Source organism: Tachysurus fulvidraco, chromosome 11, assembly GCF_022655615.1.
Source record: "Tachysurus fulvidraco isolate hzauxx_2018 chromosome 11, HZAU_PFXX_2.0, whole genome shotgun sequence".
Classification (NCBI taxonomy): domain Eukaryota; kingdom Metazoa; phylum Chordata; class Actinopteri; order Siluriformes; family Bagridae; genus Tachysurus; species Tachysurus fulvidraco.
Genome location: NC_062528.1, coordinates 15,994,926 through 16,020,325, shown reverse-complemented (window position 1 = coordinate 16,020,325; position 25,400 = coordinate 15,994,926). Strand labels below are relative to the sequence as shown.

At 35.0% G+C, this 25,400-nt stretch overlaps 1 protein-coding gene across 3 annotated transcripts in view; it reads left to right on the top strand.

Moving 5' to 3' along the window:
• Positions 1–25,400, top strand: part of gabbr1a (gamma-aminobutyric acid (GABA) B receptor, 1a) — a 44,450-nt gene that overhangs the window by 14,982 nt on the left and 4,068 nt on the right. For all 3 annotated transcript variants that reach the window (XM_027147963.2, XM_027147961.2, XM_027147964.2), the window contains 14 exons: positions 6,320–6,454; positions 7,812–7,982; positions 9,546–9,647; positions 10,213–10,278; positions 10,873–11,064; positions 11,718–11,963; positions 12,121–12,184; positions 12,657–12,734; positions 16,973–17,123; positions 18,609–18,741; positions 18,887–19,003; positions 20,188–20,295; positions 21,088–21,181; positions 23,369–23,496. In XM_027147963.2, coding sequence (XP_027003764.1) covers positions 6,320–6,454; positions 7,812–7,982; positions 9,546–9,647; positions 10,213–10,278; positions 10,873–11,064; positions 11,718–11,963; positions 12,121–12,184; positions 12,657–12,734; positions 16,973–17,123; positions 18,609–18,741; positions 18,887–19,003; positions 20,188–20,295; positions 21,088–21,181; positions 23,369–23,496 — 1,785 coding nt within the window. The remainder of the gene's footprint in view (positions 1–6,319; positions 6,455–7,811; positions 7,983–9,545; positions 9,648–10,212; positions 10,279–10,872; positions 11,065–11,717; positions 11,964–12,120; positions 12,185–12,656; positions 12,735–16,972; positions 17,124–18,608; positions 18,742–18,886; positions 19,004–20,187; positions 20,296–21,087; positions 21,182–23,368; positions 23,497–25,400) is intronic.

Genomic DNA, 25,400 nt, shown 5'->3' with positions numbered 1-25,400 from the left:
GAGTAAAAGTTTAAAAAAAGGGCCAGGTGTGTGTAATCCAGTGCGTTTCAACCTTAATGTTCATTCATTCTGTCTGGGCATGTTTACATGTCATTATATATATATATAATCCAAAATGGATTATCGATGACCTAAAATCTCTGCCCTTCCGGTGACTTTTATAATTAATTCCTGAGAAATAAAACACAGCAGGCTGTGCTGTTATGGGAGATGATCAACAGTAGGTTGGTCTGATGCTTTATGATTTTATAATTAATTCCTGAGAAATAAAACACAGCAGGCTGTGCTGTTGTGGGAGATGATCAACAGTAGGGTGGTCTGATGCTTTACCGTTGATTCTTTTCCTATAACAGGACATCTAGTGGAAATTTGCCATTTGTTTACTTTTTTTTAATTAATTAAAGAGTGAAGTGTCGAGACAGTAGTGTAGTCATTCCCTTATCAGTATCTCCTTCTTTCTCTCTTTCTAAATAACATTATAAGCCATAAAACAGCTTGTCATGGTACCAGGAAAGTCCTCTGTCTTGAAGACTCTCCAGTTTTGCAAAAACTGACACCCAAGACTGCTTCTGTACATAACCATCATAACCATCATAAAGCGACATCATATTAATGATGATAGTTTTCTGTGGTTCAATAGGAACACATAGATACATTAATATTAAAACAAGCACATTAATATAAACCTTTGTTGTCAGAACTGCGTTTACAGAAAATTAATTAGATTTGAGAATTCAGTTGCACTGTGTGTTATGTTCCTTCAGGGGGTTTTAAACCCAATTATCACTTTTTACCAAAAAGATTTTGGGGAATACCAATCAGACTCTACATAGAATGTATATGTGATTATTTCTTCTGAGAAACATTTAGATTAAACCAGGTTCTGTATTTTTTCCTTTTTTCCATTTCACCGTGATAAACACATCTCTTGTTGTTGTGTGACTGCATCAATTGATCGTGCTGAGGGAGGAAAAAAGAAAGAAAGAAAAAAATCAGGAACCAAAAGAAAACCCAAGTGAGCAACCTTAATAATGTAACAAGACGTGTTTACTGCAAACTTTAGAAAACAGCACATTAATATCTCTTTAGGTCAGTAAACAAAGAGGGAGCTGTTTTGGAGTGGGATTGAAGCAGGTCTGCACTGGAATCATGCTCAGTAATGAAGAGCGAGGGAAAGGAAAGGAAAGTTGGCATGGCAACAGGCACCAATGAAAGCGCTTTGCACACAGAAGTGCATTTTTGTAAATCTTACATCGATAATACGAGGAGATACTTTGGCAGTTTAGTGTGAGGTGACAGGCAAAAGCCTATACATTCATATTTCAGAACAAACTGCAAAGTGTGGGCTCTGAATTTTGGAGAAGGGAAAAATTCTTTCATTTAAATTTACACACTACACTGATTTACTGAATTACAAGCGAGCTGGAATACAATCCAAGCATGAAGCATGGAACAGTTAAGGCTTAAAAGTCTTGTTTAAGAGACCAACAGCGCCTCTCTAAGAGGATTGAATTTAAATTCATAACTTGCCAATCACAAGCACAATACTTTAACTGCTCTGATTACTTTTCCCTTCTGAAACTCTACATAGTGTAGTGAGCAGTTTACATATCATATAAACCTAATGATACTTGATACACTTGAATGTTATAACTGATGTATTTCTTTTACATGTAGATAATAATAAATCCTTATCCTGCAGCTAAACTGGTGACACATAACCACAGAAGCAAATGGTTTAAAACATACTTTAAATTTACACTTTAGAAATTAGCAACTGGAAAATAAAAGTGTGTAATAAGCACTAAATTTACTTTAATAGTAACAGCTAGTTTTATACAAAGATAGTTGCTGAATTTATATATGTGTATTTATTATTTAAAGTTACAGTGTGCCTGGATTACTGTATATGTATGTTAATAATGTCAAGAAACAAAATAAATGGGAAAAAACCTTTACCCTTATAAAATTCAGATTATATGTGGATTATATGTCAAATGAAAAACGTATTTTTTTTTCTAGACCCCAGTTAAGCACATTTAATGAAATGAAGATTATTTAAGAAAATGATGCAATTTGCTGGCAATTAACAATAAAAGAAGAAAAAAAAAACACACACACAAGTTTTTCATCTGTCTCTCCTTTGTGCAAATATAAAAATAGGAAATGTCCCCTGATTATGCATTGTTTACTTACGCAACAATGTATATTATATGCAAATTTACATTTGGATACAAGGATGTAATGTTTTTTGTGACTTAAGAACATTCAACTGTCATGTTTAATTCATTTCCCAATGACATTTTCAATTCCTTCTGTTGAAATCAAGTTCACTTGGGTGTCAGTGTTCACAGTTAGATCAGCCTGCACACTCAAATTCAAATAAGAAAAAAATTATATTAAACCGTGTTTAAATTTGCAACTTCAGAATGCATTAGGCCAGTGACATTTAAATGCATTTCTGTATTATATGATTTTTATTTTTATTTTTTTCTTATTTGAGAGGCTAGACAGGGGACTGCTGCATACTGAAACAAGATCATAATCTAAATAGCTTTTGGTGCCAGAACAGTAATTATAAACAGAAAAATCTGATTTGATTTGTGGCTTGCTTTTAATTATTCTTCAAAGTACTCATGATACGTGAGTTGATTTGCTTAATCCTTTTCAAACAAGTAATTATCACGCATAGCAATGTTTCCATAGAGCATTACCTTTTCTCTAGTTTCTCAATTTAATATGACATTTGATTATTGTTTAGTCTTGGATGATGTGCATAAAATCTTAAAGTAAAAACATAGATATTCGAGTAATATATTGCTTGGCTTCCTGCAAATGTGTTTTACCTTCACCAATAGATTATGCCTTTTGCATGTTTAATTCTTTACACCAAAGGCTTAATATAACAGATTGCTCAGTCTCTATTAAAATGGCTATAGGCTGTTGACAATTGTAACTGCTTCAAGCAGTCAAAACCTGTTTTGACAGTTTGCGTTTGATGATTGTTCACTGAAAAGCTCAGATTTGTTCTGTGGTACTGTAGATTAGTGCAAATGTACTACATTTCAAAACACATTTATTTCTTATTAAGATGGAAATAAGCAAATGTGTTTAAATTACAGAGCATGACATTTTAATTAATGCATAATACTAACAGTTTAAACAATATTTAGTAGAAAACAACATTCTGTGTAGAATAATTTGTTGTTTGTGATACATGAATAAAAAACCTGGCTGTGCATCATATCATTTTGTTATCCCCTAAGCTGGCTAGTTAAGTGTTATAAACTAATTCTCATTTGTCAAAAACAAACATAATCCAAGTCTTGATTACTTTGTCATGTTTAGTGGGTTATAGTCCTGCCAAACTCTGCCATAACAATTTTGCTGAGCTAGGAAGTGCACTATTTATAAAAAAAATATATTTTTTTGGAATAGAGGCATGTGTGTGATTGTTGTAACTATATTAGTTTGTAATTGCTCATTATATAAAGAATTTATTTGCTTCTAAGTCTCCAGGACTTCTTTCTCATGCCCAAGAGCTTCATGTGATCACTCACCTGCATGAAAATATCTATCTATCTATCTATCTTCACACACACACACACACACACACACACACACACACACACACACACACACACACACACACACACACACACACACACACACACACACACACACACACACTCACACACATTTATGAACTTGATCATTCAGATGAAATATTTGGTTCACAATAATCATATAATCATATGTTAATAACAGAATAAATAGGAAGAGTAACAAATAACAGAAGTCTTAACCACTATAAGGAATTTGATTTATCAAGGTTTACAATGGAAGGATATTGATTAGCAATGTATTAGTAGTCTCTCTCTCTCTCTCTCTCTCTCTCTCTCTCTCTCTCTCTCTCTCTCTCTCTCTCTCTCCCAGCTGTCATGCTTCTATCAAATCTCACACTTTGATCAATTATTAACTGGGATGAAAAGAGACAGGAGTATAGGTAGAGACAGAGAAAGAGAGAAAGATAGGCATGAAGAGGTGCTTCAGAGCTTCTGTGTGTATTAATTGGCAGCTGTTGTTCCCAGATTGCATTGGGTAGCATTACCATATCCAAATAAATGCTTTATTCATACACATCAGTGTTTTCTGCTAAGTATCAAAGCACAGAAATAACAAACCAATGCATGGAGTTGACAGCAGAGATGCTATAGACACATATATAATTCATGTTGTGAAAGTTTTAATCCAAACCTTCACAACTCATAAACAAGTAAGTTTTCAATAATAATGGTTTGGACCAGTGTGTTATGTTGGTGGAAAATAGACAGAATATTATGTTACACAGTTAAATAATATTCATTACATAAATCTTGTGATATTTCATTTTAAAGGGGTCACAAATGAAAAAAGTGAGAACCTTTGATCTAAGTTACATAGTTCTCTAAATGGTCTTATGATATCTGCTGGAAATGTAATTGTACAAGTCTTGGTTCATGTACACGTGTCTCTGCTTTGTGGTTGAAATTGGAATATAAGCCAAACTGTGATTTAATGGTACATTTATAGTCAAATTAACAACCTTATTTAGAGCATTTGAGAGGCTATTTAAATATTTATTCCCTCCTCATTATCAGACTAAAGTAATGTATGTCATTACAAACCTACATTATAAATAGGAGGTGTCACGTAGCAGTGGCAACGATGGAGCCAGAACACAGCTGTTTGCTGCTCAGTCTGTAGACTATGACTGGGTTTAGACTGTGTGCTGGATAAAAAGTCTGCTCTCCAGAGATTTAGGATGTGGGAGAAAGTGTGTTATGTTTTTTTACCACTCTACAAAGTTATTGTGCAAAAAGTATGATGCTGAAAAACATTGTAACAAAGATGTGATTTGAATTAAAATGTCCTAATACTCTCTGTTGACATTTTATTCAGTGCTTCTGTGTGATATTGATTGACACAATGTAGAACTTGTATAAAAGGACACAGTGAACACAAAACACAGTGATGTCACATCTTTGATGTTTTGTAACACTTGGCAAGAGAGGCTAGGGAAGCGTCAGCATGGATGCTGTGAGGATGATATTGGATCAGTGTCAATCTATACACAGAACTCTGATATCGGTATCATTTTGTAATTGTTAAATTGGGTCGTCTCTCTCTGGTCATCAGGAAAAACAGAAGACCAAATATGAGTCGATGAATTGTGTAATTTTTACTGTGGACTTGAAGGAAACAGGATATAAAATTTCTGACATGGACACATGCAAGAAAAGAAACAAAATTAGTGTTAAGAATTAAACACTGGGACCCAGGATTCTTAATAACCACCATTCCGATGTGTAATAATACGTTTTTGCTGTCCTCGGAGATCTTATCTTAACCACCTCATTATTCAGTGTGAGTCAGAGCCACTGTTGGGCCCTTGAGCCAAACCCTTAAAGGCTGTGTTATGTTTCTACACCAACAGATTGCTGAAATCTCTAGCAGGTCGGAAAAGCTCTTCTGGGGGAAACTGTCCTAAAAAGTCATTTTCTGAAAAAGTAGCTTGCTACCTATGAGGCGATTGACCAGGGGAAATTGAAGCAGGTGTTGGCACTGCTGCTGTGAGGAAATGAAGGCATTTGAGAAACGGTTGTCCAAGTTGCAGGATCAAATCTATTGGCTTAACTATACAATTCACAATAGTGAGTGGTATTTTTTAAATCAAATAGTTCAATTATTTTATTGGCCAACGATTAGATGATCAAAAACGACATCTTTCTCAAAGTGTGTAATCATTTTGTTTGAACAACAAAATATGCTTTCACCTTTACCCTTTTATTAAGCTTTCTCTTGCTTTTTGATAATAACACATACTGAACCCAAACCAAAATATTTCAGGTTTTCAGAATTTTGTTTCCAACCCAAATGATGGGATGAATGAAAAATACAGAAGAAAAGATTTATTTTTGCATAAAGATTTGTTTTTCTTCATCAGCTTCCTTGAGAGCAGTAGGTACTGTAATAGTTCATGTCTGGAGGCTAGCACAGTTTGATAAATAGCCTTCCCAGTTTCAACATTTTTCGAACTTGAGTATTGTAGGTATAGTAGGATTGTAAGATTGTAGGAGATGCTAAATCACCAAACTGTGCTGGTCTCCAAGCATCTCAACCAAAAACTATACTGTGTGTAAGGGAAGATGTGATGAGATTTAGTTTGGACATAAACTTAACTGGCCAGAACCACTATACCCAAATTTAAGAAACAAATTACAAATACAGCATGTTTACCTGTAGCATTGTTTTTACTGTATCTTTTTGTCTGTTTCAGTGTGACCCTGGGGAGGCCACGAAGCTCCTGTATGACCTCCTTTACACAGAGCCGTTAAAAATCGTCCTGATGCCAGGATGCAGCTCTGTTTCTACACTAGTCGCTGAAGCGGCTCGCATGTGGAACCTCATAGTGGTGAGTTTCACTTTATAAGCTCTGTTTCTCTAGACCCATGCTAAGACTCATTTTAAAGTAGATTTCTTGATCAACTAGTCAACCATTAATCATTTTTAATGGCTGGGTTTGTTCCTTTCTGTATCTGTTATGAATATATAATGCTATTTAGATAAGTTATAACATTGTCAGGACTTATTTAAATGTGAAAAATATGTTGGTCTAGACATATGGATCCCAAAAAGTGATACAGTTTCTTATGTTTATTTCTTTACACTGTAGACCAAAAATATATTGGCGAGAGAACAAGCAGAGAATGTTGAAGACTAAATTGTAGAGATTGAGAACTGCGAAAGAGATTAACTCGAATGTAATTGCTTTCTCTCTATGGGCACAGACTGAGTTTTGAATTAGTAAATCATTTTCAAGTAATTTCCTCAAATCTTTTTTAGTGGTGCAGCATAGAAATATGCTATGAATTTTCTCATTAATCTTTTTAGATCTTAAGGATGCCTCATATACATAATATTGTTGAGATTTCTCCTCAGTGAATTAGTTTGTCAAATTATTATTAGCAAAAGTTAAGCTGAGGCAATACAAAAGCAAGGCATCCAGGTGACAGCACTGTCTCAGCTTCTGTGCTGCTGACACATTGACTTTTAAAATTCTTAACTCAGTTACAGTTCCCCAAGGAATATAATTAGCGTCAAACCAACATGCTGTGGTGAGCGAGTATCGGTGTACTGTATGCTAAACAATGAAGTTGCAAAGTGAATTATTTATTAAGGCATTAGTTTGAATGAGTTTGTCACATTTTTATCAATGAAAGTTTTGCTCATGCATTATTCAGGCAATAGAAGAGCCCGGCGTGTAGTTTTGGAACGGTGACAGCAGAGTGTCTCACTTTTTCTGCTGCTTATACATTGGCTTTTAAAATTCACAACTCGGATACAGTTCCCCGTGGAATATAATTAACGTCAAACCCACATCTTGTGGCGAGCTAGTATCGGTGTACTGTATGCCAGACAAAGTAGTCAGGCAGTGAATTATTTATTAAGGCATGAGAAAACATCTGGTCACTCTGAGTTGACATTAATCAACTATTACAGTATGTTGAAAGAAGGACACAATATACAGATACAGGATTGTTGTCTCTGAGGTTTCCTTTCCTTCCCTGGTTTTGCAGGCAAATGTACTATGCTAAATTGCCCATAATTATGAATGTGTGTGAATGTCTATGTGCCAATATTCCTATGATAAGCTCTTAATCCACTTGAATAAAGTTCTTACTGAAAAGGAATATGGCTGTAATGTTGAAGCCCTGTAATCCAAATCTGGAATACACTATGCCTTACCCGGTGTATTTCTATTTGTCTAGTTCTCCTATGGCTCCAGCTCTCCAGCACTGTCCAACAGGCAGCGGTTTCCAACATTTTTCCGCACACATCCCTCTGCGACGCTGCATAACCCCACACGTGTGCGCCTCTTCCAAAAGTGGAATTGGAACAAGATCGCTACCATACAGCAAACAACAGAAGTCTTCACTTCGGTCAGCTACTAAAGACAGAAAACATTAATTTTTTTGTAAAATATATTCCTAACCTAACTCCATTTCTCTGGCATCAATCAGAGCCACACTCCAACATGTTAATCTTAGCAAGTGAAAATATCTTGTATTTAGGCAAACATATCATTTACAAGATTACCATGAAACTGATGGTATATTATTAGGAAATACTGCATGTAAATAATTTGATGTTTGAAATATTCTGTTGATTGATAATTTTGCTTATTTTAGGCATTTAATTTCTAGTAAGAATCCAGAAATCATTTGGACATTGAACGAACACACACACACACACACACACACACACACACACACACACACACACACACACAACTTTTCATTCATAATGTACCTTCAAAGCAAAGCATTCAGTAATTTACATTTTTTCAGTAACTACTATAGTTTTTTTAGTGAAGTAAAAGCATAATGTGTTTACAAGTCTAAGAATTCAGGATCTTCAAGCAGGGTCTTGAGAGCAAAAGATTTAGCTAGGAAAAGAAGGTGGCTTTATGTTAATTAGCTGGCTAGCCTTCTTGAAGCTTTAACTAGGCAAAAAGCCATTAATCGGGCAGTGTTCAAACATAGAAAATGCACAATATTTCTGTATCATCCAGAGAGCAAATCTAGAAGACTAATCAGCAGGGTATACAAAGGGCAACAGCATAGATTTCACAAGGTTTAAAATATATTGGCATACAGCATAGTGTAGTGCATTTATATAATGAAGTACTAGGTAGTATCTTAGACGTTGTAAGCTAGCAGCTAGGCTAAAACTCAGGTGAGAGTGACCTCTGATGGGCAGGAGTTGTAATTTCCAAAATATTTGCCAGATTAAGTGCCTATTCTAGCAATAAAAATAGTTCTTCAAGAAATATTGTTTAGCAGATGTTCTTCTCTGGTTGGTGGACAGGAGAAAACAATGCTAGAAAACTGAATATTAACAGCATTTAAACAGTTAACTTTAATTAAATTTAATTAATTTAATAGTGTTTAATTAACAGTCACTTTTCCACCAAGCAGTGATAGATTAAAAATAAAATTAATAGGGTGGACACATCTGGTTGGAACAGGAGCCAGGGTTATTGATTTGTCCACTCCTGCATTTGAGGAAAAAGTACTTTTAAAAAGCCGGTAGCATTTTGTTTCTATTTTAAAGAGTGTCCAGGGGCCACAGGGCCGATGGAGGATCATTCGTCAGAATGTTGGTTGTGAATATTACCTGAGTCATAAATCTTTCCAGCACTGTTCTAATTCTCCCATCTCTCTCCTTCGTACACCTTTATTATTTTTTAATATTTTTTTTTTCACTTTCCTCCTCTTACATTAGGCTGTCATGCATCTTTCCTGTTAGCACTTCTTGCTTTTCAGCCCTTTTTTTCCACTGAATCCTACCTCATGATAATGCCTCTAACCCTCATATTTTCCATACTGGACATCCCTGGCTGCTATTTTATATTAACTTGATCTCCAAATTTTATAGTACTTTGGAGATCAAGTACTACTCACTTTTCTCTCTCCTTCTCTGTTCCCTCTGTCCTCTCTCAGACATTGGATGATCTTGAGCAGAGGGTGAAGGAAGCTGGAATAGAGATAAGTGTGAGACAGAGTTTCCTCACTGATCCCGCCGTGGCTGTCAAGAACTTGAAGGTACTTTGATGAAAAATTTAGCAGCCATCACTTCCTCATGGTGTGCTGTGCAGTTAACCAGCCTGAAGATGATGGAGCACATGAAAACATTATGTGAAATAAATCAACACTTTCAGAATCTCAGGAGCCTCAGATCAAGTGACAGCTTGCATGTCGTATCTGTGGTCCGGGTCTAAACTGACAGTAGATGATGAGTACACACCCTTTTTATTGCAGCACTGTCATTACATAAGAACCCCATGAGATTTACACTCCTTCCCAACAAGGTGCAAGCATGCCTCCATTTCAGCAGCACTGTACATTACACAGCGCAATAAGTTAAAGACTTCTGTCAGAAATCAGAGTGAGAAAAGACCATAATATTTTTTTCATGTGATGGAAATTTCTCACTCACTCTCACTCATTTTCTACCGCTCATCCGAGTGATGGAAATTTGCAGTGTGTAAATATTATTTAGTATGCTATAAAAATTCACAAACACAGCATATATAAAGATGAAACCTTGAGAGACTATATTGTTTTTTTTTGTTTTTTTTAAAACATTCATTCTTATTTCATTGTCTAGCGTCAAGATGCCAGGATCATTGTTGGCCTTTTCTATGAGACCGAAGCAAGAAAAGTCTTTTGTGAGGCAAGTTATAAACATTTTCATAAATATTCATAAAAACTAATTCATGGAACTATGAATTATATATTATGAATTAGCTGTTACTATAGAAACAGTACTTAATTAAAATGAGCTCATTCAATACAAACCTGTGATTTTTAGCCAGTCAAATTAGAGAATTTAATATCACTTTGGTATAAATATGTTTATATCCCAGCATTATAGAAACATGTACTGTATATGGTACATCCTCATATTGCGCTATTGTACTATACAGTATTTAGTATAGTAAATTAGCAGATTGTACCAATTACTCATAATAGCATATTATATCGCTTCAAGTATTTCTGGAACTCCTGTCATAATTCCTCCAATATGTGGTTGGTTTGGGTTTATTAAAATTTTTTGTTTAGCTGTTATAAACAATATTAGAGTTACTCCAGTGTACTTATGTTTCATTTAAGCGCACATCAGTGTAATGCTGCTCTATAGAAATGTAGTTGTCACACAATAATATCATTGATCACACATGGATGATTAATCTCTCTCTCTCTCTCTCTCTCTCTCTCTCTCTCTCTCTCTCTCTCTCTCTCTCTCTCTCTCTCTCTCTATCTGCAGGTCTATAAGGAGAAACTCTACGGAAAGAAGTATGTTTGGTTCCTTATTGGCTGGTATGCAGACAATTGGTTTAAAATCAAAGACCCAGCCATTAACTGTACTATGGAGCAGATGACAGAGGCTGTAGAAGGACATGTCACTACAGAGATTGTCATGCTGAACCCTGAGACTGTCCGTGGTGCTTCCAACCTGGTGAGTGAAAAAATATAAACACTGTTATATGTAGAATTAAACGGGTGCCAAACAGCCAAATGCAAAGTAACTAAAGTGTGGGAATTGAAAAAATAAATAAATAAATAAAATCAAAAAACGTATTAAATCCTGGTAAAATATAGCTTAAATACAATAGAACATTATAAAGGTACCTACTCAATAAGGATGTTTTACTCCTGAAGGTACATTTTCGTTGTTTGTATGTTGGGGGAATAAGATATTACCATGTTTAATGAAGGAACCATTAAAAGCTTGAGCCAGTGTTTTAAATGGTAAATGTACTCAGGTGTCATTGTTACATTTGCTTCCAACACAGTCATGTATATATTTATAAGTCATACGTATATGTACGTATATATTCAATACAGATTTTGCATGCGATTTATTTCATGATGTACAACATTTTACAAATTATTGCTGATAATAACTGATGATAACTAGCTTAAATTTAACTTATTATCTGGCTTGTTAAGGCCCAAATCTGAAGTACCAACCACTTCTTTATCGTCAGTATTTACAGTAGCTGTGGTTAAATTATTGCGCCAAGTAGCCCTGCTGTTGAGCTTCTGATTATTTCTCTGTTCCACTCACAACCACTGATACTTAAATCCAGTCCTGTGATACCTATTTAGACTTCCCAGGAGTTTCTGGCTCAGCTCATGTCTCGTCTCGGTGGGAAGAACCCTGAGGAGACAGGGGGTTTTCAAGAGGCTCCCTTGGCATATGATGCAGTGTGGGCTCTTGCTTTGGCTCTTAATAAGACGGTTGCACCGCTACGAGCTAAAGGAAGAAGACTGGAGGACTTTAATTACAACAACCAGGACATCACAGCAGAGATATATCGTGCTCTCAATACCAGCTCGTTTGAAGGAGTATCAGTGAGTGAAATAGTCGTGAAGTTGTCGGAAAAAATACAAATGTTTTTGTAATAAAAATGGTGTAATACAAATCTGTAAAATATGTACCAATATATTGGCAGGTCTAGTGATGTAACTTCACTTTGATTGTAAATGCTCATATCCATGTTTTTCTCAGGGCCATGTAGTCTTCGATGCTCAGGGATCCAGAATGGCTTGGACACTCATAGAACAACTGCAAGGTATTATATTGTTGTCAGTTCTGTCTATTATGTCAAAATAATGACATAATAGACAGAACAACTAATATTAAATGATTTTAATATTAATTAAAAAAAAATCATTAAATTACTTCATTAAATTGCATCAGCCTACAGCATGACAATTTAGCTAGCATTTATTAAGCAGCTGTAATAAGGATTATATGCACATTTGTCCCATTGCTTCATTTCCATAATTATCTTTTGTTTTCAAATGCATTGACTCTGGATTTAAGCCTCATTATTTTTGTAAATTACTATTTTGTAAATGAATGTATTGTAGAGGATGATCTCTTTTTCTTAGATAAATTAAAGGCTACATAAAGAAGAGCTTTATTTCATGCCACCCACGATGACTAATAGGATGACTTAGGGGCCAAACTGAGTATTTTCTTTTCTGCCCTTTGAGACCTCTTATCTGAGTCTTTACCAGCTTCACTGTTTAAATTTAAAGGTGGGAGTTACAAGAAGATTGGATACTATGACAGCACAAAAGGCAATCTTTCGTGGTACGGAAATGACAAGTGGATAGGTGAGACAGATTGATCCTTTTCTCCTCAGTCTAGACAACTGTCGCCAGCTTTGTCCATTTCATTCACTCTTCCTGTCCGTTCGGTTATATTCATCATGATTGAAGATTACTGCTATTGATTTTTTTAGCTGCTGCTTCACTGTTTAATATGTCACAAGGACATAACTTCTTTTTGTGCCATCTGTGGTTTTATATGCAGAGAGAAAGCTAAAATGCACAAGGTGTAATCTATAGTGTCCTACATGTGAGCTGTTAATGAACTGAGCACTGAATTGACACTTTGTGTTTTTAAAAATCAATGTTAAGTATGTCTGAGCCATGTTTTCTGGATTATAGCGATTATAGTTGCCTGAGCTATGCTTGACCAAATCAGCATCAATCTCCATTGTCCTGCTATAAAGGAGGATATTTCTTGGAAATATATTTTTATGTAGTCAAAACTAAACATAGAAAGTCTTTAAAAGGTCTGGATTTTATTTATTTATTTATTTATTTATTTTTACCAGTAAAGGTGCAAGAGACCTAAAGGGGGGGGGGGGGACATGTTTATTTCTAATAAAATACTGAAAAACTGTATATTTATTTTAAAAAATTCAGCAGTCGTGAGCATTTATTTTACAATGAGTCTAACTCAGGGATTTTTGCATTATGTAAACATATTTGCAGTTCATTTTGTATGTCACTGAAACCCCCTAAAGCTGGAAAGCCCTCTTGCATATTTCTGACACTTATGATTCATAAATGTCATGACTGGATTGTAAACTACCACAGCAAAATGCTAAATTACTGAATATTAAATAATGATTAAACCTTAATAACCTTCCAATTACATCTCAAATTGCCTTGACTGTTGAAAGCTGATTTAAATGCCCCATGTGTATTTCTGAACTACTTCTTCCTCCATATACTTAGGATGCTATTTACATGCTAAACCACCCCCTTGAGTCAAACTCGATTGAAGCTCTAATCAATCCTTCATGCCCTGTTCTCATTGAGGAAGAAGGTTTTGGCAGCCTGATGTTAGTGAACTGACATTGCTTGGTATCAGAGGAGGAAAGTGACCGGAGAATACACTTCAGATTGTCAGGATTAAGGCCAGTAAGAATTATAAAATAAAAACAGCTCTAATAAGATTCTTCAATTACATTATGGGTAGTTTATATTTTTTGTATGTATTTTTATTTCATTTTATTATATTAGGAAGGACAAATAGACTTATTAAATGTCTATGTTCAGAATTTTAGTTTTTAATTTAATTACTATATTCAGCAAACAATTTCTTAGCCATGAGATTAAAATAAGATGATGCTGAAGTGTATAGCAGCAAATAGCAAATAGCAGCTCCAACTTTAGGCAACGTCTGATGCATGCTATTTTGGGAAACTTTTTGTTGCCCACCAATTGCATGTAATTGCAGTAATCTTTATCCTGATGTGTGACCAATATATTTACAGCTCACTTTCTTCACGCCTACAAAATCAGTCCATGCTCTTGCTAAAAAATGCAAAACAGAGACAGAATACAAATAACCCAGAAACTCTCAGGGTTCTCTGTCTCTTAATAGAGGCTTTAGGATTTAATTAGCATTAGGCTGATTGTGCTATTCTTGAGTTAATCTTTGCCTGCTAACTTTTTAAAGAGGATAAAATATTGCAATTGACCCCAAACTTAATAGTATGAAATGAACTCATTTAAAATTTTTCTGTGCATTTCTGCAACATATTGCCCGCTCATGCTCTCTTAGCTCCTGCACGGTAGCCCCTGACAACCGCTCGAGCATGTCTTTCCTTTCCAAATAGCTTTGGCAACTGTTGTGAAGTGGGGTCTCCATGGCAACAAGCCGTCCCAATTCTTAGATCAAGAATGAAGGAAGGTTTTGGTGTGTAAATGCATCAAATGACAGCACTCTTGAGCTGACACCCACACCGTTTTTAATACATGCCCCCCCCCTTCTATCATTGTGAGGACGTTTCATTAACATAATGAGTACTGTAGATAATTAATGCGATGCTTGACACCTCAATTCTAAGCCTTCAGTTTCAGTTTCAAACAAAATAAAAACTAAGACACCCATTTTGTAAGGACATTTGACAAATTCCCTATCAATTGGTCCTTTTTGGTACTCACTGAGTGCTAAATGTACATGCGCACACACACACACACACACACACACACACACACACACACACACACACACACACACACACACACACACACACACACACACACACAAACTGAGCAACATTGGGCTTGCATTGGTGAGCACAGTGACAGGAAGTCAGTGTGGATCCATCTGCACCCTGATATTATGAAAAGAATCAAAATGAACGTGGATGTCATGACACTCCATGGTGCCTGGGATCTAAAAGGGACACATGGCCCTCTTGCTGTGTGCTCGGTTCTCCATAACGACTCATGCTATTTTGGAAAAAAAAAGGATGTTTGTTTTACTGAGTTAGATTTTTCACCCATTGCGGCTTAAATTTATTAGTGGAAGCACAACGCTTATAATTCTAACGTGTCTCAGATCCCGGAGGACTATTACCTTAAAGAGATTTGTACTGACCTTTCTAATACACTAAATGCTGCCCAGGAAGCTTTGGGAAGATGATAATGAGTGGAATCGGGTGTATTAAATTAGACTAAACTAAACTATACAGTGCTACTGTTATCCAATCCTGGAGCCTGATACTCTGGATATATAATAAACTTAATGGATGTGAATAAATGACCTACTGTACAGTAGTTGATTATTTTCCTAACTGTACACTTCAAAGTGTGTTGTTCTGCCCACACTTACACATATTTATAAAAACCAACACTTTAGCATATTTTAATAGGTGTATAGGTACAGTGTTGTTGAAAAAGGTCTGTCCTTGCTGCAGCTATAGCACTAAATACAGTAGTAGTTCTCTTAAGGCCACGTTCACACTGCAAGTTGCTCAATTCGAATATTTTGCTCAGATCTGATTTTTTTGTTTGGCTGTTCACATTACCTTTTAAAATGTGGCCTATATCAAATACCAATGTGAAGTGTTTGCTGTTTCACATGTTTTTTGCTGTTAACAATGACATCACACGCAGCACGTCGTTGCGCTAAATGCTATAATGTGATGTATTCAATGCAAACCTTATGATGTATGTATGCATGTATGTATGCATGTGATGTATTCATGTAATGCTATAATGTGATGTATTCAATGCAAACATTATGAGCTGGTTCATGTAACCACTTTATATAACACTCTTAACACACACACATTACCAGTCATGTTTGTGTCACGTTTTCGCTGGCGCAAAAATAAATAAATAAATAAAACGTTTTCGCCAGCGCATAATTGTGACGAATGTCGGTGTAGATTGACGTAAAAGTCGCATCAAATGCGTCTTGGCTGTTCACACTGCGGCCACATTGGAAAAAATCAGATCTGGGCCAGATTTGAGTGTTCACACTACTCTTGAAGAAATCTGACCTGGTCACTTGACCCCAAAAAAAATTGGGCCACTTTTACCTGCAGTGTTCTTTCTTTTTGGCTTGAAGTAAATGAGACAAAGATCTGTGTTGTTTTTGCTCCGAAGACTTTTTTGCATTGGAAAATATTGACTGTTAAAAAACTCTAAAACTGGAGACTCTCTTGTAGGCATCCCATCCTAGAAAAGTTGTAATTTGTTATAACCCGTAAAGTTAGATGTTGTTTATTTAAGCACCCATAATACAGGTTAATGTGAATTGATTGTTACTGTAAAAAAGATAAAATATTACAACATGAGCAGGTGACTATACTTCAAATAACCAGTCAAATATTTTTGAGCTTCTGTCATTCAGTCATTCAAAAGGCGGGACATTGTGTTTAGCTGCTGAAGGACATATCACTGTTATACACCATATGCTTAATCACAGATATATGTCATATTGTTGCTTTATCACATTAAGCCTATTGCTTCGTCTCATACATATCATATGTACTGAATAACGGGGTAATTGTAACCTGCACATCTAGAGTAATTTGACTTAAAACATAACACATCATACCCGAAAGCTACAATTCGTCTCCTACTACTTCACAATTTCTGTCATGGTGTTTGTACTGACTAATTTTGAGTGTTGGTCTTTATGATCCTGTGTTTTGACTTTTGAACTTTTTATCATAAATGCATTTGCATCATTTTGTTCTGTACTCTTTCACTTTGAGTATATCCTTATTTTCCTCCCTGACCTATTTATCTGTACTTTGCAGGCGGAGACCCTCCAAGAGATCAGACGGTGGTGTTAGAAGAAGTTCGCTTTCTTTCCCAGAAGCTGTTTGTTTCTGTATCTGTGTTTGCTGGCCTGGGAATCATCCTGGGCATTGTTTGTCTCACATTCAATATCTACAACAGCAACATTCGGTAATCACTCAGTACTGATGTGTGTTGTGTAATTAGGTTCTGTTTAATCTCAGAGCTCAGGATATAAATGAATTTAACTCAGTTTAGATTCTGAGCTCAGGCTATTCATTCTGTAGGTATACTGAAACTTCCCAATAACTATTTCAAGCTGCTCATATCCTGTGCCATGTATATCAGCATTAATGAGTTAGTCATAATTTACATGCCATAATTATGGGCTTATTTCTTTATATCAATGTCAATTAAGAACAAAATTCTTATAAAGCTGGCATGAAATGCCAGATATTTGGAGATATTTTTATTATACCTTTAATTCACTATAAGTCATGCAATATTTCAGTATCTACAAAGGCTGCATGAGTAACAAATCTAGAGTTTGTAACATTTGAATATGCAACAATTATAAATCAAGTATTAGCTATTATAATTCATTATATATCGATTATCAAAACAAAAAGACAATCGTAATCAAATTGGTCACATATCAGTTGAAGGCTGTTAAATGAAATCATATTGCATTGCAGCAGATCCTGTTATATGTCAAATCATTGCTATATGAATTGAAATTGGTTTGTGTCGTGTAGAATCCTGAGGTTTAATCCTTCGTTGTTTGAGGCTATCTTTATTCATTCTAAATGACTGCTGATAGCTAATATTCTGTCCATAAAGTAACATGAAATACAATTCATGAATGAAAAATTCACTTGAATTGAAATCATTAATCGAAAATAATATATGCAGTATATGAAGTTTTATTCTGTGTTCGGTTAGATTATGTACATGTCATGTAAAACATGAATACTCTGTTAATGTTGATTTAAACATAAACCCTCTTGACAAAAAATAGCCACATCCAGCAATGACAGTGCTTTATTTAACTAAAGTTTGTACAGCGCTGCATAAAACCAGACTGTCAATTGTTGGCCATGACCCTGAGGTGTGTACATAATATGTGGATATACAGTGTATTGCAAAAAATACAATGGCAAAAGAGCATTGATGCATTTGTTAAAGCAAGAGGTCAAGTGAAGGAATGAAATATTTATCCTCTGACTGCGGTTAGCCCCTTGACTAAATGTTGGCAAAATCATAACATGTTGGTCATGTCCATTAGCATTGGGAAAAACTTTTCATTGGGATTAATTAGCGCAACTAGTAAAATAGTGTGAAATCGAAATAACCCTGAAATAGAAACCACACATTGTGCACCTAGGGGGATAAAATGAACTGGAACTTTCTCTTACATGACTGGATTGATGCAAGGGAAATGTATTACAAAGGAAATTATACATACAACAATTTGTTTGTCTGGAGACCTTATATAAATTCCTTACAAAGTGCTTCTGTGTAATGTTTTGAATGTGTCAAATAGAGCCTTCATATAATGTATATGTAGTTGATATAGTGTAGTGTTGTTGTGTTTTGTTTTGTTTTTTGCAACAAAAAAAAATACAAGTCATTAAAATGCAGCATTTATGTTAACAGGTACATCCAGAACTCTCAGCCGTACTTGAATAACATTACAGCTGTGGGTTGTGTACTTGCCCTGGCTGCTGTTTTTCCATTGGGCATTGACGGGCTTCATGTACACAGATCTCGGTTTCCTGTAGTGTGTCAGGTAATGGGATGAATCTATTGCTGTTTTACTCTCCAACCTGTCTTAGACAGGGTTATGCTTAGACAGGCTTATACATAGTTATATCTGCTTCTAAGTAATGCATTACTTTACCCTTTTTGCATCCACATGTTATCTTTTCCTCTAGTTCCGTCTGTGGCTGCTGGGGCTGGGGTTCAGTTTGGCTTATGGCAGCATGTTCACTAAGATTTGGTGGGTTCATACAGTGTTCACTAAGAAGGTTGAGAAAAAAGAGAAGAGGAAGGTAAGTGGTGGAATGTGGGCAGGATACAAATCTTCAATAACTGTGGTGAAAAGCAGTGTATAAGTGTAGATCATTGGGAAATAGAAATAGAAATAAAATCTACAAAAAGTTACGAGGGAAAAAATGTATGACGTATGTTTAGATATAAGAATATTCACTGATTTTTCTCTCACAGCTCATGAATGCCAGTGTAATATCGCTCTCATATCACAGCACTCTTAACAAGTTTTTTTTTTTCAGTTTAGCATGCTCTCACTTAATTACATTACACTTCACACTTCCATTCATTTCCTCTCCTCTCAAAACACACAAACACACACACACACACACACACACACACACACACACACACACACACACACACACACACACACACACACACACACACACACACACGTGCACACACACAGAATACAGTGCTGTCAACAGCATGTGTTTTCTATGCTGTAAAAGAAAAACAAAAAGGAACATATAGATAGATATTTATATATTTTGTGAAGGGCTAATAAATGTTTTTGTGGATATCCAACCTTTTAGGGCTTTTTTATGTAAGCTTTTGCCATGACAAAGCAGATTTACTTTCAACTCTCTTGAGGTTCATACTACAGCAGTGGGGTCATTTTAGAAATGAATGAGTAAGTCACATGTTCAGCGAGGATGTAAAAATGGGGCTAAAATAGTCATTTGGTGCACTGCATGTACTGTACACTGGGAGGAAAGAGCATGTGTAACACTGCTCTGTAGAATGCTGTTAAAGCAGTGTGATGGCCTAGAGGAAGCTAGCAGCGCTGGGTTAATGGAGGGTGAAACAGTCATTACCCTGCATTTTAGAACATTTGATTTCCTCCAAGTTGGTTGATAGCTGGTATACACTTCCAACAGATTCAATAAAATTCAACCAGAAAATCAAGAAAAATCCTTTAAAATGTTTATCGTAAGCTCTTCTTAAACCCACTGGTGTGTTTAGATTTACATTCCTCACTCATAAATATTCATCTTTCCTGTTGGATTCACTGAATAATGCATAGTAGTAGCTGATTCATATGGTTTAAGATGAACAACTGAATAATCAGCTGGGACTTTACAGAGTTAATGAGTTTTTTACTATGTTGTAACTATTCGAGGACAACTACGATTTGCCTTGAATAGATGACCAACGTTTTTGGTGTTTCTCTTTCTCACAGCATTTGGAACCCTGGAAGCTCTATGCAACAGTAGGAGTTTTACTGGCCATTGACGTCCTGTCTCTGATGGTCTGGCAGATTGTTGACCCTCTGCGCCTTACCTTAGAGGTGCTTCAGTTCTAATACCAATATGCAAAATTATATAGAAAATCTCTGTACTATTATCGTGAGAAGCATTTTATGGATTTGTTGTGTTATATCCATATTTGTATATTACTTTTAATGTATTAACTCTCATATTCTTATATAAATAATGCTCTGATGTATATTGTGTAAGTATACAGACATTTGGGTCATTACTTTTAATTAATAATAGAAATTTAACTACCAAAGTAATTACCATAAAGATTAATATTTCATACATCCACCTCTTATACAGTTAATCAAAGTAATTGTGTACCTACACATGTGAACACCTCATTTATTATTAACGGATATGATGTGGAAACCCTACTAAATCAACTCAACTCACCCAGGTTTTTTGATGGTGTTCTCTAATCATGATCAATGCTTGTGTTCACATGCACATGGGTAGTAAAGTCTTGGATAGTAAGCAATTAAGAACGATTTTTGAGTTTAATTAATGGTTTATGATTAGGGATTAGTCTATTATTAAGTGCCATATTTTGTTCTAAACGTTTATTGTTAGTACAGCCGCATATAGTATTTAGAGCATTTCAGCTGCCTCTCTTATTTAGCTAGTTACATGTTTTTTTCTAAAGATGAGCATGTGAAAAGAAACAGTGAAGATCAAACTGATTGTAAGTTCTGTACCTTTCACCTACCTCTCACCGATTCTCTTTCTCTCACTCTCACTTTCTCTCTCTCTTACTCTCTCTGTCTCACTCTGTCTCTCTCATATCCTCCCCCACTGTCTCCTCTCTGTATCTGTCTGAGCAGACGTTCACTAAAGAAGATCCTAAAGGAGATTTGGATTTTTTGATTCAGCCTGTACTGGAACACTGTAGCTCAGAGAAGATGAACACATGGCTTGGTACTATATCCTTCATCTTTCTCTCCTTCATCTTATTTCATTTTCTATTTCATACTTATTTTATTTTCAAATTGGTTTGTAATTCTATGCTTTTTCTTTTATTCTCCTTTATACTTTCTGCTTATTTCTTAGTTTTTTTTCCATCTGGGCATCACAGTTTTGTATTTAATGATGTGGGTCAAATGTCTTGGAAACAAAACTAGATGTTCCAAAATAAATAAATAAATAAATAAATGCAATAAAAGAGAGATGTCATCTACTGAGGAATCACTGACAAGTATTAAGACAAATTGTGAAGACAAATAAACTTTGTTATTAGGACTATCATATTGATAAAATATAGATAAATAGCAATTATATGGTCATGTCTTTGCTATAAATTCTCTGTGTATGAACACAAAACAGCCTTTGTGGGAAGAAAAATCTATAAATCGTGACGGTGCTACTTGGAGAATGGCCTAGTTCAATAAGACACAGAGGTCAAACTCATACTTATCAAGAAAATATATGGAGGCACTGACCTATGGTAAAAGAGAGTCTTTACTGAGGGAAAGCAGACAAATAAAATCCAATAAATGTCAGTTATGCAACAGATCATGTGAATATTGCTCAATATATTATGTCAAAAATAGGAAAACAGTGAGAGTTTTTTACTGTACTGCTTTGTACAAAGTAAAAAACGTCATCCGGGAGCATGATGTTTCCATTGCCAAAGTAATAAAATGACAGCTTGTAATTACAACCAGTTAATTGGCACCTTATTTTCCTCTCATGCTTGATCTGATTCACTGAAACATTCAGTCTCAGTAGTGTGGAAGTTTCTCACAATTTCAGCAGAGGACAGCAGAGCTGCAGTCTACAACGAATGTTGAAGTAACAAATTGCTCAATTAAAAGTGTAAAAGAGGAAATCATGACTAAAACAATACAGATGTCTCACTCCAGACATGTTTAATATTCACATGTTTACAAGTTCTTTAAGTTTACAACTCAGATAGCAGTGAACCTTAACCACAGAACCAACACATTTTACTATTGTACTTCCTAGTACGTAAATAATTCTCAAAGGGACATTTTCATATCTTATTTATATATTATTTGGTAGAGAATGAATAAAGAAAGCAACACAACGCTGAACAGAAAAAAGAAAATACTTTTTAAGTATTTGTAAAAGTTAGCAAATGTATGTGCTTTTTCCATTGTGTTTTTTTCTCTCAGATTTAATTTATTTTGACTCCACACTTTGTCTATTTGTTTGTTCTATTACTTTAAAAAAACAACATAGCATTTAAAATAAGTATTTTTATCTTGCTTTAGCCATGCCATATATTACAGTAATTGTCTTTACTGGTTATTTATAATGGCTGTATACAATTTATCAGTGACTCATATTTTTGTGTAATGATCATCACTTAACCATTATATTGTATAATTGTTATTTAATTATATTAGTTATAATAGTTAATTATATTGTATATATATTATAATGTTTTAGTTGTGGAGCATAGATGACATTAAGGTACAGAGACTGTGGAAACAAACAGACAAACAAAACTGTCTGAAATAGCAAAGATTTCCACAAATATTTAGGTAAATTACCAAGACAACTTTCTGTACAACTAAAATTACTGTTTCTATGTTAAGCTTGACTGCTAACTTAACTTCCATGGGTTTTCCCATACTGAGAAATTATATTGGGTCACAACTCATGAGCATAGATCTGTCAGAAACTTTCCATTTTCTAAGCAGGTTATACCGAAAGAGTGGACTATTTGTGTAGAAGCGTCTTATAAAAACATGGTGAACACACAACCCCATTAGGGGTTATAGCACCTCTATCTGAGTATAAATCATATAATTTTTATTATGTATAATCATGGCTTGTATCCAGGTAGGACAGTGTGTTAAATATGCTGCAGAGCTTTACTACTTTACTAAATTTGATATAGCTTTACTACATTTATTTATTGCTGATTCTATCAGCTGGACTTTTTAGATCCCCACTGTAGAGAAGAAATACAATGTGAGGTATCATTGTCATTTATTCATGAGATCATTGTCATTTATACAGAGATGTATTTATTCATGTCATAATCCTCATGACACAGAGTAATCATTAACATATTTTTCTACTTGTGTTGCCAAAACACAAAAAAGAGATACTTAATTCTCAGCCTTTTCTCCTTAGGAGTGGTGTATGGCTATAAAGGACTGCTCCTGCTGCTGGGTATCTTCCTAGCCTATGAGACCAAATCAATCTCTACTGAGAAGATTAATGACCACCGAGCTGTCGGCATGGCTATCTACAACGTGGCTGTGAGTGTGATTGCTGGTGCTGTCATTCACAGCACTGCTAATGATTTCCTGCCTTCTTTCAACAGCTGATATGGTAGCATGTCATTCGCAAACTGGACACAGTGCAAAAAATAAATTGTGATGACTTGATGTAATAGATTGGCACTGACGGTTAAAAGTATTTGAACACACTACATTGAAATTTTGTTTAACTGACCTTATTGTAAAGTTTAAGTAAAATTTCCAATCCAGAAACCGATATTAGTGAATCTAAAAATTTTATGGTTCATGTACTGTGTCAGCGACAGTTAGAAATTACATGATTTAATTGGAACAATCTAGATCTAATCTAATTAAAAAAGGCCAAAGTCTTTAGTTAGGCACATTATATTTATGTTGTAGAGTTCATACTAGCTCCGACTAGCTCCGTCTTTTATCTATTGCCTTTAATAAATCACTCAGAGTCACAGGACAGTTTTTACCAGAGGCCAATTAGTATTTACGGCTGTATTGGGGTGCCATGTATTGTGGCCATTATACAGCATACATTGTTTTGCTATCAAAAAAAGCTTATTGGGCTGTCTATTTGATTTATGTCACAGTGTTCTTATAGAGAGGTGTGAATAGTTTTCCCAGCAGGGGGCTTAGGCCCATTTCCTTTACCTTTGCTTTGCTCACCAGCAGCTAAACACATGATACTCTTCACACAGCAACACAACAGCGTCCTGACTAATCTAATAAAAGACTTGACAGTTAAGATTTGAGGGTTAAGAGTGAGCAGTTAATGTGTTCTGCTGAGATGTAACTCTACTTATATAATTACTATATCCAATAATAACAATTATTTTGTTTGTTCTGTAGCAATAATAATTATTGAACTAGAGAAAAAAAGTGTAAAATTATAAACCCAATTAAAGAAAAATCCATGTATTTAATATCCATTGGATTACTTCATTCAGAACAGAATTGTACATTGAAATGTGTACTGTTTGGTAAGTACTGTGTACTGTTTCTTCTTCTTCTTCTTCTTCTTCTTCTTCTTCTTCTTCTTCTTCTTCTTCTTCTTCTTCTTCTTCTTTTGTTCTTCTTTTGTATACTTCTGTTATGTCATTTGTAGATTAGAAAATAGTAGAGGTCTCCAAAAAAGAATCTAGTACGATTCAGTTTATGGAAAACTCAAAAATCTTTTTCTGAAATATATAATTTTTATGGGTCTAGAATTTTTTTTTAAATTACAGATTACAAATTTAAAAGTGCTACAATTCAAGTCTCAGAAGTAGTGTGGTCTCCAAGATACAGTACCTTGTTTTTGAGGATTCAACAATACAGCTCATAATACACAGAGCTTGGTTTCATGCTGATTTGTTCCAAAATGAAATTGTATAAACTGAGATAATTTTAAATTGTACGAAAGTCTTCTTTTAAATGAAGCCAAGATTTCTAGCCTTGTATGCTGTGCTCTCTTGCTTGGCTGCTTGAAACCAGTTCCCGTAATAACTGCAAGTGCTTTGAAGGATGATTTGCATAATTGAAACCATTTCTCCAAATCCCCTCCCTCTAAAATGGGTTTAATGAGAAAACAAGAAAACATTTGACTGAAACATGAGGGTGGTTACAGCTTTTACCACCTGCAGAAGATCTCAGTTTCATCCGAAAACATTTTATATCTTTGTAGTTTCTCTTTTATTCTCACTTTAATTCTGAAGAACTTCAGTAACTTTCTACTATGAAATTCTTTATACCTAGACTTTACCTGCAATTTGTGAGCAGCGATCATTTTTTCAGACTATGGTTTAAAATACGAATAGTTTGTCATGAAGTCTGGTGAATTAGCTGCACTGAGTTTTTATTTTTGTATAGATCTACAATACAATACATCTACTTGACAACAGTATGTGGACACCTGACCATCACACCCATGTGTG